Consider the following 9,758-nt stretch of genomic DNA (forward strand, 5'->3'; position numbering starts at 1 on the left):
GTCCCAACAGCACTCCCTGCAGTATGCAATGTAAAATAATTCTGTCATAAAAAATTTAGCAACCTATTTTAACTTCAGTCAGGTAAATAAAAACAACACATGGTTATAGGACTGAAATAATATCCAGATGCAAATTTGCAGCCTACATAAAAGCCACTGCTCAATTTGCCTATAAACAAGGGAGAAAAGTAGAAAAGAAAGGAGAAAAGAGCATCAATCAATGGTTGCCTACAAGTTTATATTTGTCTACATGCAAAGGAATAACTTACAGCATAACGTGGCCCAATATCTTGGTGATTAGAGTAGAGGCCAGACTGAGAGAATGCATCCGATCCCTGCAAGTGAAGAGTATAATTTATCCTACTTGTTGCTAGATGTACATGAAACTAGTTAGGCAAACTTGTTACTGAGCCAGCAAAGACCTGACTGCATGCCATGCACATCACTGCTAAAGCTGGAGTATTGACTTTGCTTAGTTGAGTGAGAAAGAATGCAGGACCAAGAAATCCAATTGATTGCATAATCTGCAAAATTAACTTCAGTTAGGCTTCCTCTTGTAATAGAATTATATGTTTCCCGCCACCTCCAACTTCAATATATATACACAGTTGTCCTAAAGAGAAGAAAAAGTAAATCCTTCCTTGCCTTGCGGACTGATGTTATAGATAGTCCTTTGCTCACAAGTGTATCTGCAATCCAACCGCCTATATTTGCAAAGATAGCCATGGTCAGCCATGGCAATACACAGAATAGTCCAGATTCAGTGAGGTTGAACTTTAGCACCTAAATAAACCAGTGAAAGAGAAAACAAGTTAGATTCTTCTAAAAAAGCCATTGTCCCAAATATTTATATGAAAAAACTGGCATGTAAGTTTCACCAATCTCTGTAGAGAAAAAGAGAAATGCATGATGCTTGATTAAAATACAAGTTTTAACTACAATAAATTATGGTCGTGAACTTCTTGATTTCTCACTGTTATGGGCATTGCAATGGGAAAGAAATACTAAAAGGGGAAGCCCTATATTCTTGATGCTGTAGAATGGCAGATTATACCTGGTTATAGTACGTGGGCATCCATGTCAAAAGTATAAATGTTCCCCAGTTATGGCAGAAATGGGAGATAATGAGGGCCCAGACAGGTGCCTTTGACAAGATAAGTTTCCATGGAATAGTAGAGACTGGCTCTTTTGAGGTGCTGCCAGCCATGATCAGCCTCTTTTCTGCTGCAGTAAGCATTGGATCCTCATTAGGAGAGCTGTGTGCCTGGGGGAAGCAAAACATTGAGAATCTCTAGAGCTCACTTCTATAATCTATAAGATGGGCATATGTACTGCCCGACTGCCCCAATGGCAGAAGATTAATTAAACCACAAATAATCAGGCAACCATTGGGCTCAACCTCTTAAATGTATGATCAACCATGCAAAGATTACTAAATGCTGAATACTGCATACAGAATGAAATAGGAAATAGTAAAAAACTAGAAGAACAAGAGAAACCTTACTTTGCTCCACCATAATGCAAACCAGATGCTCCCAAGAGAACCAAAAGAATAGAACACAGATGGCCACCCAAACTTGTTAATCAGAATAGGAGATACAGCTAAGCCTGTTACAGATCCAAGATACATGCCACTATATACTAATGCAAGTGATCTGCTTCTCTCAGAGACAGGAATCCATTTGGATAGTAGATTATTCATAGCAGGCATAGCAACACCCTAATAGGAGAATACACCATATTAGAAACAAGAAACTGTATAATTAGGTTTCAGAACAGTTTTAGGATATCATTTGGTTCCAAGGCTCACCTCGCCAATACCCATAAAAGCACGCATGATAAGTAAGAAAGGAAGCCCAATATTAGCTGCAATGGGCGTTAAAACAGTTGCAAGCGACCACCAGACTACTCCAAAGCCCAGAACTATTTTCCCACCAAGTTTATCTGCCCAAATTCCACCAACAATCTGTAAAACATAGATGGATAACTAAATGAATAGGAATGCTAATCACAATTCTAGATGTTAAATAAATGAATATAATTTCATGGGAGAGAGAATAAAGCTTTGAGTCTGACAAAACTGAGATTGCAATCAGGAGGAATGCATGTAATGAAGCATAACAGTCAGGAATAACAAACCCGACTGATGATGAATTAACATTTCAAGAATTAAAATCATTATATAATGTCAACATTTCACAGCATTGTCAATCTGCAGAGCAATACAAAGTCAGCAGTTCAGCACTGCACTTGAATACCAGTTGAAGCTTGAATAATACATCACAAGTCATGTACATATCCAGCCATGCAACTAGTTTTCAGGAAGCTCTGATGTTAGGAATCAAAGTTAGGAGTGAGCAAAACCGACCCATCCGAAATAACCCGCCCGACCCGCATCTGTTCCTTGCACATCCTGATTTTATTGATTGGGATTCTGTTTGGTCAAGTTGTTGAAATGTTTTTATAATATGACTGTCAGAGTTTCAGGATCATTATGCATCCGGCCACCCGAACCGACCCGATCGGTCCGTGGCTCACCCCTAATCAAAGTTGTATCCATTCATACTAATAAAATTCCTATTGATTGAAAAATTATACAAAACCTGAGTGAGAAGATAGCCCCAGAAGAAAGAAGACTGAATAAGGCCAACAGTGGCACTATTCCAATTGAATTGCTTGGACATAGGAAGAATTGCAATGCTCATGTTCACCTATAATAAATTCAGATGAGTTAGCACCATAATAAATGGTCACTTCTTCATAATTTTCCATCTAACATCGGACCAATTTAAGAAATATTTTAAAACTTCAAGGGGGAAAACTGTAAAGGTAATCTCAAAGTTTAAGGAGATTCCTCAAGTCATTTGGGTAGAATGACATTCAACAGGAAATAAAAGCCATATCAGAAAGACAGAAACACAAAGAGAAGCACTCACACGGTCCATGTTGCATAGCAAAAAGGAAGCAAAGCAGAGCAGTACTATCACCCATCGTCTTGGGAACCCCTGCCACCAAGGTTTGTCTTGTTCAGTTCCTTCCACCACAGCAGCCTCACCTTCTGGTAAGACAAGAGAGTCTAACTCCCCTGTTATCTCATAGTCCTCAGATCTATAGTCAACCTTGGTCCTATTTACAGTTGCATGCTTTCTTTTCCGGCTTTGACCATCAATAATACTAGGATAATCCAACATTCTTGGCTGTATCCGTCTGCCAAAGGAAAGATGATTTTTGCATCTTCTAAATTGTCGTCTAGAATTGATGGTGTGACACTCTTTACTGAATTTGTTACATTCATTGGCTTCAACCCTAAGTGATGGATTTGACCTGAATGGTTTACCATTCAGAAAACCAATAGAATGAAGACGAGGGCTTGAGCAGCCTATTCTCGATAGATACAGCTTATTGTATAATATGGTCCTTTCTATGTACTGTGGAGCAGCAAAGCCACATTGCAGTCCAAGATAAACTGTTGAAGGCTTTTTTCCTTGACATACTCTACCTGGAAAAGAATATTGTACTGTCAATGTATGCAAATGTAATAAAAATGGATTCTAAACTACTATATCTCCTGAATGTATCAAATAGCGAAAAGATGCTAAAAAAGGTCACAATTCTTGGGACTTTCTGAAGGGCATTACAAAATTTAGCAGATGTTGGCACAAAGGAAATGATTTAAAAAGATTGGTCAGATTGGAAATCTTGCTCTGTCATGATTGAATTCAAATAAATTAAAGTCTTCTCCTCATGGTCTAGGCTCCATATGAATTGATTCAATATATAGGCCTCCAAGTGGCTGTTGATAGGAAGAAAATTATCCTAAGTTTGGCAGCAAATCCATATTCAATCAGCTGGGAAATTATTAGCCCAAATTTACCAGCATTCTTCAAAATTAATACATCCACTCAAATTTCGAAACCCAACAATAGTTTCCCATTCAGTAAGTAAGTTCAAGTGCCAATTCATTGGGAAATTACTAGGCCAAAATTACCAGTGTCCTTTAACATTAATACATCCACTCAAGTTTCAAAATCTAAAAATAGTTTCCTATTCAATAAGTTAATACAACTATACAAGTGCAGATTCAATGGGAAATTATTATGCCAAAATTACTAGCATCCTTCAACATTAGTACGTCCACTCAAGTTTCAAATCTAAACTATTCAAGTGCCGATTCAATGGGAAATTACTAGCCAAAATTACCAGCATCCTTCAACATCAATACATCCACTCAAGTTTCAAAACCTAACAATAGTTTCCTATTCAGTAAGTTAATTCAAGTGCCAATTCCATGGGAAATTACTAGGCCAAAACTACCAACATCCTTCAACATTAATACATCCACTAAGGTTTCAAAATCTAACAATAGTTTCCTATTCAGTAAGTTAATTCAAGTGCCAATTCCATGGGAAATTACTAGGCCTCAAGTTCAACATTAATACATCCACTCAAGTTTCAAAATCTAAAAACAGTTTCCTATTCAGTAAGTTAATTCAAGTGCCGAAGATGCAACAGTTCGACACCGCTACTCAGCAACGAAGCAAAGATAAGAACATCACTTCAATATTTCCGTTACAAAAACCAGATTTACTCATCAAATATCATTCGATAAAATCGGTGCATGCACTCACAAAAACCAGATTTACTCATCAAATATCATTCGATAAAATCGGTGCTTGCACTCACAAAAACCAGAATTACTCATCAAATAACGTTCGATAAAATCGGTGCACGCACTCAAATACAGTAAGTTAATTCAAGTGCCGAAGGTGCAACAGTTCGACACCGCTACTCAGCAAATATGAGAACAGCAGTTGAATATTTCCGTCACAAAAACCAGATTTACTCATCAAATATCATTTGATAAAATCGGTGCATGCACTCGAATACAAAACTCCAATAATATTTCCACTCAATAGTCACTATACTGAAATCTCCTTCAAATACATGCGATAACACATATAGGCAAACGTAAATGAAAGACAAAATAGAAACAGTACCTGAGACGCTGAAGGATCCAAAATGCCTATTGGAAACAGCAGCGCCGATCGCCATTGTCGCCGGAAACTCCAAGCGATACGGAGCAGCGAACTTCTTGAAGCGAACTACACCATTCTCAGTTTCTTGAAGATTCGAAGAAGATAACCAGAGATGGCAGAGAGTAACCGCTCCTGCTCGTCTTCTAATTCAAGAAAATATAATATTTTTTCTGATTATTAATTATCAAAAAAGCGGGAGACCAAAAAATATCATTGGCAATAAAGGGACGAGAATGGGACACGCGGCACTTAATCCTCCCTCCCTAGTCCCTCCCTCCGATAGTATTCAGCAAATTATATTGTGGACCGCGGTCCACAATGGAACCAGACAGATGAAATGACTTCCGTTCCGCGTTATTCACTTTCAGTTTATATACACTGAGTTACATTTCAACACAACTGTAGTTACATTTCGATATAACTACAGTTTCATTCAATAATATAAAAACACATATATAAAACTGTTATTCAGTATCAGTTCATATACACTGCAGTTACATTTCAACACAACTACAGTTACATTTCGATATAACTACAGCTTCATTCGACAATATAAAACACAAATGTGAAACTGTTATTCAGTATCAGTTCATATACACTGCAGTTACATTTCAACACAACTACAGTTACATTTCGATATAACTACAGCTTCATTCGACAATATCAAACACAAATGTGAAACTGTTATTCAGTATCAGTTCATATACACTGCAGTTACATTCAACACAACTACAGTTACATTACGATATAACTACAGCTTCATTCGACAATATCAAACACAAATGTGAAACTGTTATTCAGTATCAGTTCATATACACTGCAGTTACATTCAACACAACTACAGTTACATTACGATATAACTACAGCTTCATTCGACAATATCAAACACAAATGTGAAACTGTTATTCAGTATCAGTTCATATACACTGCAGTTACATTCAACACAACTACAGTTACATTACGATATAACTACAGCTTCATTCGACAATATCAAACACAAATGTGAAACTGTTATTCAGTATCAGTTCATATACACTGCAGTTACATTCAACACAACTACAGTTACATTACGATATAACTACAGCTTCATTCGACAATATCAAACACAAATGTGAAACTGTTATTCAGTATCAGTTCATATACACTGCAGTTACATTCAACACAACTACAGTTACATTACGATATAACTACAGCTTCATTCGACAATATCAAACACAAATGTGAAACTGTTATTCAGTATCAGTTCATATACACTGCAGTTACATTCAACACAACTACAGTTACATTACGATATAACTACAGCTTCATTCGACAATATCAAACACAAATGTGAAACTGTTATTCAGTATCAGTTCATATACACTGCAGTTACATTTCAACACAACTACAGTTACATTTCGATATAACTACAGTTTCATTCGATAATATAAAAATAAATGTAATGCAGTATCTTTTAAGATGAACTGTAGTATCAATGACCACGGCTCACGATATAACGACTAATAGTATTCCAGTAATGCCCCTCCGAGCTGGGAAGCGTTACTTCTAATCTTTATCTTTATTTAATAAACAAATCCAACCATGGGTTATCCATCACGACCCCGGATGGGACTCTTGCCGGAAAATGGAAGTGGAGAGTGATTTTTTATTAACAATTCAAAGTATTTGTGTAACTGGGAATTATATAAAGTGAATGAATAATTAATTATACTTGTTTACTAGTTTCTGAGTAAGTATTAAAATTATATTCTTTTAAGTATGTGTATAAAGAAATTAATCAGTGTACTTATATTCACAAGTTTTTATTAATTTTCATGAGTTAAATCAATCTTTAAAGGATCTAAAGTCTTTTTGACTCAAATCTCCGAATTACATAACCTTAGTACCAAAGTATGTACTAAGTTGATGTGCCCAATATAAAAGCAATCAAGTTGAGTTGTTTAGCAGCCCAGTAGTTTAGAGTTTAGAGAGTAGCTTTAATTTATACACATGCAATCAACATCTTCCTAGCTTCCATTCCATTCATTGATAACCAATATAATATCAAACCACAAGGATAAATTAAAATTAGACAGTACAGAAAGTATGGATAGAATGAAAAGTAGTAGAGTGCAAGCAATTCAAGCTAAGGAAGATGGTTGTTGGATCAGTTAGTTTCCACTCTTGAATGGGATGGCTCTGATGACAACTTGATGGTACAGGGCGGCCAGTGCAGCTCCAATGAATGGTCCGACCCAGAATATCCACTGTCAAAACAACCAAGCTAAGAGATGAGAGCAAGAAATTAAATGTGATCCGATCCTCAGCCATATATGCATAAAATCATGGGAAAACAAATTAAAGAAATGTTACTCATCAGATCACCTGGTCATCCCAAGCGTGATCTTTGTTGTAGATAATGGCAGCGCCAAGGCTACGTGCAGGATTGATGCCAGTTCCTGTGATGGGGATGGTGGCCAAGTGAACCAAGAAAACCGCAAACCCAATTGGGAGAGGAGCCAATATCTGCGCCATTAAATTAAGTACAGTACAGTAAATGCAACCTTAATTTATTAGCTTGATGGAATTAATTTACAGATTTAGACGATAGCTAGTACACTTACAGGGACATGGGAGTCTCGGGCATTTCTCTTGGCATCAGTTGCAGAGAATACGACATAGACAAGGATGAAGGTTCCAACGATCTCGGCACCAAGGCCATCACCCTTGGTGTAGCCATGAGCCACCACGTTGGCCCCTCCCCCATTACTCGCATACAGCGATGGCTGGAACCCCTTCACAACCCCTGCACCACAGATGGCTCCTAGGCATTGCATCACAACATAGTAAATTGCCCTTGTTAGGGACAATTTCCTTGCCAGAAACAGACCAAATGTTACTGCAGGGTTTATGTGTCCACCTGATATCATTCATCCAAAGTTGCACATCAGATCCAACTAATTAAATCTATCACAAACTATCTGCTTAATTGTATTGCCAATCTTTAATTTAACATTGAGAGAGAGAGATACCTGAGATGCCTGCAGTGCAATAAACCAGTGCAAAGATCATACCCCCAAAAGCCCAAGCAATGCCCTGAACACCAACAGTGTTGCACTTGCTTTTAGACCTAGAGTAGCCCATGACAGTCAAGACAGTGATGTAGAGGAACAAGAAAGTGGCCATGAACTCTGCAATGCCAGCCCTCCAGAAAGACCATGAGTGCAGCTCCCCAGCCTCAAACAATGGTGCCGGTGGTGCCTCCTTGTAGTCCTTTCCCTGTGCTGAGGTTCCCAGTGGCATCCTCTCAGAGAACTTGTTTGCTCCCACCTTCACATCCTCTTCTTTCCCTTCCATTCTCTCTTTCAATTCGATCTCTGATCTGTAAACTACACTCGTTACACCTAATTAGCTTTGTTTAGTTGTGGTGAAGTGATGCCAAGGTGATTCCTTTATACAGAGAAACCATGGCATGGCTGGCTCAACCAAGCTTTCGAAATTACCCTTTACCCCCTTAGCTTGTTTTTTCTGATGTAAACAATTTAACCCCCTACATGACAACTCTTATCTCAAAACTAATAATCGAATTGAGTCTTGAAAAGAACGTAATTATACTCGGTTGCTCAATTTCTTTTTTAACAACTAATAAAGCCTCATTAAATAGGTATAAGCTATTTTGTAAATGTTTTAAAAATTTTGTTGTGTGTAAATTATGGTAGAAGACAAAACAAGACAAGAAGGAAAGAGAAGTGGAGTAAAATAGAAAATGGAAGGTAATAAAAGCAAGAGCAATGAAGTTGAAATGTTAAGCAAGTATTTTGGCAGTTATTGTTGTTAGGTAATTGAGAGGGAGTAGGTTAGAGGTAAAGAGAATTTTCTGGAAAGAAAAGAAATGAAGGAGACAGGAGGATGTGGCGTCATCATCATGGGATTGGGATGTACCCTATTCCTTTCGCGATCAGGTTTTCCTTTTTTCTTTTTTCAGTAATGTTGATGACTCATCATGGATTGTGCTCTTGACTAGGCTATGTTTGGCAAACCTAGCTGAAAAGGTAGCTGAAAGCTGAAAAGGAGCTGAAAGCTGAAAAGCTATAAGTTAGGAGCTGAAACAGGTGAGCTGTTAAGCTAGCTGTTATACTTAAAAGTGTTTGGTAAAATTAGCTTTTTGATAAGCTGATAAATGTAAAAAGACTAAAAAAGGCATCTTCATAAAATTTAAATTTGTTTGTTTACATATTAAAATTTAACGTTTGAAAATAAAACTATTAGCAAATCATGATCTAGCATCCCATAATAAAGTAGCAATATTGTTGCGAATCTCCTTCATCTCAGTAGAGGTCTGACTTAAACTTTCGTTGGTGGAGGTATTACTACTTGAATCTTGAAGTTCATCGGGCGGTATGTAATCTGGATGCTGCTCAAACACATTAAACATCATGTCATCTTGTGAATTCTTCCGAATATAATTATGTAAGGCAAATGTGGCCATAATAACATCAATTTGGGTCTCCACACTAAACTGTGGCATTTTAGCAAGTATCTTCCATCTCTTCTTCAATACTCCAAACGACCTCTCAATACAACTTCGAAGAGAAGAATGTGCACGATTGAATGCTTCTTGAGCATTAGTTGGCGGCTCTTGTTCAAATTGAGATTGATGATACCTTATTCTTGGATACGGTACCAAATATCCTTGTTTATCTGGATATCCTTTATCTACCAAATAATATCTTCCTAAAAAAA

At 37.3% G+C, this 9,758-nt stretch overlaps 2 protein-coding genes across 2 annotated transcripts in view; both read right to left on the reverse strand.

Annotated features, from left to right (window-relative positions):
- The window catches only part of LOC115997161 (ascorbate transporter, chloroplastic-like), a 5,794-nt gene extending 605 nt beyond the window's left edge, over positions 1-5,189 (reverse strand). The window contains exons 1-10 of the mRNA XM_031236667.1: positions 4,998-5,189; positions 2,937-3,499; positions 2,604-2,711; positions 1,811-1,966; positions 1,505-1,720; positions 1,055-1,264; positions 646-783; positions 423-524; positions 270-335; positions 1-16 (exon numbers count right to left, since the gene is read on the reverse strand). The exon at positions 1-16 is cut by the window's left edge and continues 69 nt beyond it. Of these exons, the coding sequence (XP_031092527.1) occupies positions 1-16; positions 270-335; positions 423-524; positions 646-783; positions 1,055-1,264; positions 1,505-1,720; positions 1,811-1,966; positions 2,604-2,711; positions 2,937-3,499; positions 4,998-5,052 (1,630 nt within the window). The 5' untranslated portion in view covers positions 5,053-5,189. The remainder of the gene's footprint in view (positions 17-269; positions 336-422; positions 525-645; positions 784-1,054; positions 1,265-1,504; positions 1,721-1,810; positions 1,967-2,603; positions 2,712-2,936; positions 3,500-4,997) is intronic.
- Positions 5,190-7,016: 1,827 nt separating this feature from the next.
- Positions 7,017-8,512, reverse strand: LOC116033962 (aquaporin PIP1-1-like). Its single transcript, XM_031276520.1, has 4 exons — positions 8,048-8,512; positions 7,640-7,935; positions 7,401-7,541; positions 7,017-7,282 (listed from the first exon to the last, which is right to left on the reverse strand). Exons 1-4 carry the CDS (start codon positions 8,370-8,372, stop codon positions 7,187-7,189), a joined length of 858 nt encoding a protein of 285 aa, XP_031132380.1. The 5' UTR covers positions 8,373-8,512; the 3' UTR covers positions 7,017-7,186.
- Between the last annotated feature and the right edge of the window lie 1,246 nt (positions 8,513-9,758).

Source organism: Ipomoea triloba, chromosome 11, assembly GCF_003576645.1.
Source record: "Ipomoea triloba cultivar NCNSP0323 chromosome 11, ASM357664v1".
In the NCBI taxonomy this organism is placed as follows: Eukaryota; Viridiplantae; Streptophyta; class Magnoliopsida; order Solanales; family Convolvulaceae; genus Ipomoea; species Ipomoea triloba.

Coding starts and splice junctions, on each gene's coding strand:
- LOC116033962 (XM_031276520.1), bottom strand. CDS start 8,372: ATGGAAGGGAAAGAAGAGGATGTGAAGGTGGGAGCAAACAAGTTCTCT. Junction 7,542..7,639: donor CCCGAGACTCCCATGTCCCT/GTAAGTGTACTA, acceptor TTAATGGCGCAG/ATATTGGCTCCTCTCCCAAT. Junction 7,283..7,400: donor ATCACGCTTGGGATGACCAG/GTGATCTGATGA, acceptor TTGTTTTGACAG/TGGATATTCTGGGTCGGACC.